The sequence below is a fragment of the Rhagoletis zephyria genome, unplaced genomic scaffold (assembly GCF_001687245.7).
Source record: "Rhagoletis zephyria isolate East Lansing unplaced genomic scaffold, Rhagoletis_zephyria_1.1 Rzeph_scaffold_01172, whole genome shotgun sequence".
Classification (NCBI taxonomy): Eukaryota; Metazoa; Arthropoda; class Insecta; order Diptera; family Tephritidae; genus Rhagoletis; species Rhagoletis zephyria.
The window spans coordinates 144614-150188 of NW_016158256.1; the positions used below are offsets into that span (position 1 = coordinate 144614).

General features: G+C 34.5%; 1 protein-coding gene across 1 annotated transcript; it reads right to left on the reverse strand.

The window, feature by feature from the left end:
- Positions 1 to 50: 50 nt before the first annotated feature.
- On the reverse strand, positions 51 to 5571 carry LOC108363042 (uncharacterized; the record flags this gene model as incomplete). Its single annotated transcript, XM_017616258.1, has 3 exons — positions 51 to 271; positions 383 to 589; positions 5023 to 5571. Coding segments are annotated over 3 exons (843 nt in total), but the record flags the coding sequence as incomplete, so codon positions are not given.
- Positions 5572 to 5575: the final 4 nt, after the last annotated feature.

Sequence of the window (5575 nt, forward strand, 5' to 3'; positions counted from 1 at the left end):
AAAATAACGATGCAGATCTGATGTGAGGAATAAAAAGGTCTTTAACGAAATCTTTAAAAAAATTTATTGATAATCGTATTATTTATTTTATTTTGTATACATCATTAAATACATATATTATCGAATGCATAATCGCCGTTTGCACGCACAAAATTATGTACATACATACATACTCCATCGGCGCTTAGTGATTCAGTGAAACGGAAGCTTGTTTTGAAGCGCCCAAGTTACCCAAGGTTTCTTGAAGTGATCGCAAAATTCCGATTGGTATCTATTCGAATAAAAGAAGAAATTAAAATTGCAAATAGAATTAAAATTAGGTACGGTATGTAAGTAGTTAAGGTTTAAAAGAAAAGCAGCAATTTCTTCTACAGGAACTTACTTGCAAGGCGCTCGTCACCACATCTGGTCCAATATTCAGGTTCATGTCGGGGATTGGTGATGGAGCGGAATAACCAAAGTTTTGATTTTCTACACGCTTAGACAGATGCTTAGAATGAGCGATGTTGACACCTGCATTGGAGTTTGTGTTGACATTGGCATTGGAATTGGCATTGGCATTGGCACTGGCAGCAACTTGAGCGGCATACTGTGGCAGGAGATAAAGAGTGAAAGTTTATTTGAGATACCCAAACATTTGTGCATTCTGTGGTTATTTTCTTATTTGTGGGCTTATGTTATTTTTGGCGTGTAGCCAAATAAAACGAACAGCTAAGGGGAAAACATTGTTTGGCAGGGGAAATTGGTTGAACACTTGAATAAATATTGTATTACATGTATGTAAGTAAAACTTTACTATGTACATAGTAGATATGTATAAAGAGTTGGGCAAAATTTACTTAAATAATCAATACAAAAAGCTTATTGTTGTTTTCGTTATTCGTAAATGATAAATAAATAATTGGGTTGTTCACAGTTGCCTGGTTATCAGGTTATCTNAAGCTTATTGTTGTTTTCGTTATTCGTAAATGATAAATAAATAATTGGGTTGTTCACAGTTGCCTGGTTATCTGGTTATATGGTTATATTTTTTACTCAGTTTACAACAATAACATACACTACAGAATAATAATTTTTAACCACATAACCTGATAACCAGGCAAGTGTGAACAACCCAAAGTTTATTAAAAAAAAAATATTCGAATGATGAATAAATAACGATCAAAAACACGAATAATTTATTTATAAGCAATTTATTCACGAATATTCGATTCGTGCATGGATTAATTGCGAATACTTAGCATACTGGGCATAAAATTTTATTAGAATTATTATCTAANATTCGATTCGTGCATGGATTAATTGCGAATACTTAGCATACTGGGCATAAAATTTTATTGGAATTATTATCTAAATAACAATTTGTTCGAATAATGCTCCACTCTGTATGTATGTATGTATGTGCATATGTCGTTTTCTACGTGTGCGGTGTTGTGTAAGCCAGTAACCACAGTGTAATACAGCTTAAATGCAATCTAAACCCTTTTATTGAGAGAGCCCAAGTAAACCGATTGCCCTAGATAATTAAGCAAACAATTGTGTAATTTCCAATGCCCAATGAAATAGGGGATACTGCCCATATATTAAAACTTTTTAGCTGCAGCGCCTGTAAAATTCTCAGATTTGGATACAATTTCATTATGACTTCAAAAAGAATATTTAATTTTTTAGTTTTTAAGTATCAATAGAAAAAGAAATGATTCGTTTCTTTTTGGGCAAATTCTCGTAATATTTTTATCAGTTTTGGACTGTTTTTTTTTTATTGTTTTTGGAGCCTATGGCAATTTACATACACTTTTTGAAACCTTTCAAGGTTTTATGTGTTACTTATANTTTAGTTTTTAAGTATCAATAGAAAAAGAAATGATTCGTTTCTTTTTGGGCAAATTCTCGTAATATTTTTATCAGTTTTGGACTGTTTTTTTTTTATTGTTTTTGGAGCCTATGGCAATTTACATACACTTTTTGAAACCTTTCAAGGTTTTATGTGTTACTTATATGACTTTTCTGGATTTTTAGTGTACATATTTTCATTCATTTATTATTTACGACATTTTGGGATTTCTACGGGAAATTTAAATCTTTATTTTACTTATACCAGCTTTATTATATGGCGATTGAGAAGTGCATGAGCCAGAAATTCATAAAGAAATTTTCACGCATGGGTAGTGCCTAAAGAATAAAATCAAAATACCGGCTANATGACTTTTCTGGATTTTTAGTGTACATATTTTCATTCATTTATTATTTAGAACATTTTGGGAAATTCATAAAGAAATTTTCACGCATGGGTAGCGCCTAAAAAATAAAATCAAAATACCGCCTGTTTTCTCTTCAAAATATAAAGCGTAAATTTTGCCTTTTATACATATATTATTGCTTAAAAAATAAGAGTACAAATTATCGAATTTCTTACTGCAACTTTTAGGAAAAAAATTCAATCTTTTGTCAAAAAATCAAGGTATTAAGATGAAACTCGATGTATAAATAAACAATAATAGGGGCAGGAAATAAATAATACTAATAAAAATCATAAAGTAATGATTAAATTCTGATTTAAATTATTTTACTCATAATAAGTTTTAACAAAAAATTTTTCCACCAATGCTTAGTCCAGCAAAAAAAAAGTTTTATATACAAAATAAATTTAGTTTTTATTCACGACGTTTGCAGTCAAAAAGGTTAAAAAACAAAATAAAAATTTGAGCGCAAATATATAGTAACTATATACAAGTAGTTTTTGAAACTTTGAACAGTTTTTTTTTGTTCAAATGCAATTTCTGCTGNGATTTAAATTATTTTACTCATAATAAGTTTTAACAAAAAATTTTTCCACCCATGCTTAGTCCAGCAAAAAAAAAAGTTTTATATACAAAATAAATTGAGTTTTTATTCACGACGTTTGCAGTCCAAAAGGTTAAAAAACAAAATAAAAATTTGAGCGCTAATACATAGTAACTATATACAAGTAGTTTTTGAAACTTTGAACAGTTTTTTTTTGTTCAAATGCAATTTCTGCTAAAAATTTCGAGTGTGGATGCTTCCTCAAAAGTGCAGCTTCGAATACAATAAATCGTGGTTCACATATTGAAGATAACTTAAAGAAGTTTAGAAATTAAGATTACAAATTTTATAATATTTTTCGTATTTCGCACGCATTCGATTTTCCTTTTGTGATCGAAAAGTTGTTCGAATGAACGATTGTGTTCAGTCGCTTGTTCACGACTGCCATCATACCGAATTACGATTCGAGCTCAGGTCATATGTCCCTTGTTCTGTTATGCCCAAGCACAGCTAGCTAACTAACTACTTAACAGCAATGCAAGTAAGTATGCATCTATATTTTTTTTTTATCAAAAATAAAGGTAAAAAAATATTTATATAAATGTTTAAAGCACAACAAATTTGCTTTAACCTCCAGAACCACAGCAACGAAGGAGTGAGCGATTAAATTGCACCAGCATTATTAAGCAAAAACTAAAAGCACAAGAAAGAAGAAAAAAAAAAAATGCTTGCAGCACGTACAAACCACAAACATATGTAAAGCATTGATGCACCGATGNAGCACAGCTAGCTAACTAACTACTTAACAGCAATGCAAGTAAGTATGCATCTATATTTTTTTTTTATCAAAAATAAAGGTAAAAAAATATTTATATAAATGTTTAAAGCACAACAAATTTGCTTTAACCTCCAGAACCACAGCAACGAAGGAGTGAGCGATTAAATTGCACCAGCATTATTAAGCAAAAACTAAAAGCACAAGAAAAAAGAAAATGCTTGCAGCACGTACAAACGACAAACATATGTAAAGCATTGATGCACCGATGGGATGAGAGGTATAGCGGAGGGTGACCGCGCTTGCATTTAACCGCACAATTTGCATAAAATGCCAAGTGCAGCCATGTAAGAAACTGCGAGCAACAAGCTATGCGCAACTACTTTTTTGCCTTTACTGATAGACTGCATAAGTACTTATGTATGCATGTATATATANGCGATTAAATTGCACCAGCATTATTAAGCAAAAACTAAAAGCACAAGAAAAAAGAAAATGCTTGCAGCACGTACAAACGACAAACATATGTAAAGCATTGATGCAGAGATCGGATGAGAGGTATAGCGGAGGGTGACCGCGCTTGCATTTAACCGCACAATTTGCATAAAATGCCAAGTGCAGCCATGTAAGAAACTGCGAGCAACAAGCTATGCGCAACTACTTTTTTGCCTTTACTGATAGACTGCATAAGTACTTATGTATGCATGTATATATAAAAATATACCCTACAAGACATTGCTGAGCACTTTAGGCAAAAATTCTCACACATTTACACTTTTGTTTTTGTAGTACGGCATAAATGAGTAGTTTGACTATTAGTACTGAGGACTTTCTGATGACAACACTGAGGGGAAAGTACTCAATTTTTACCCATGGCCTGAACGAAAATGAGGACTTTGATAAGCACTTGTGATTAGGGATAATGATAATATGAGTACTCATATGATACTCAGCTGTCTTGCCGGGTATGTACATATGTATAGTTGAGTGTATGTATGTGCACAATAGTNGCAGCCATGTAAGAAACTGCGAGCAACAAGCTATGCGCAACTACTTTTTTTGCCTTTACTAATAGACTGCATAAGTACTTATGTATATATATATAAAAATGTATGTTCATATGTATAGTTGAGTGTATGTATGTGCACAATAGTAGCCTACGTGTGTTCGTGTGTGGGAGCGTAAGCACCGTTTTTTGGGATGAGGGGAGGGCTATTGTACTCGTATTATTGCAGCATTGAGAATCAATAATGCGACGTATGAGCGCCGACTCTCCTGCACCGCGCCATCACTTAACTTTGCCCCCCACCACAAAAGCAATTTCCAAATTAAGCCGACCGCTATGCTACTAATGGTTACCGCACTCCTGTCAGTACCATATTGTTTTTTGTTTTGGTTTTTAATTGCAATTTTTCTTGTTTTTCTTTTTGGTTTGCCTATGCCGAGCGCTGCTGCTAAGATACCTGGTTGTAGTGCTGTTTTTTGACAGCTAAACTTCCTGCCGACGAATCATCATCATCTGTAGTGGTAGCTGCGCTTTCGGTCCAATAAACACGCTGTGTCTGTACCAAACGCTCACGCTCGCGTTGCCGCTGTTGCTGCCGTTCGCGTTTATGCTGAATTTGTGGTCGAATGCGTGATTTTTGTCGCAAGCGTTGTCTGCTCACAACAATGGTGGGCGGTGCGGCAGCAATGTCGCCGGCACCTTCAACGTGCGTTTGCACTGGCGGCTGCTGGTTGCTGATTTGTCCGACGTCCTTGGTGGTGTCGATGGTGACTGTGGTTTTGGTGGAGGTTGCTGCTGCTGCAGGATGTTGCACATCGGCAACATGTGCAGCGATTTTTTTCACAGCATATTTACGTTTTTCCACGGTTGTAGAGGCGGCGACATTACTGTCGTCATTATGGCCGGTATTTTTTTCTCCCGTTGCTGCTGCGAAAATGTCATCCGCATGATTAGGGGTCTCTGCGCTGTTGGTTTGGTGGGCAGCAGTGGCCTTGCGGTCAGAATTATTG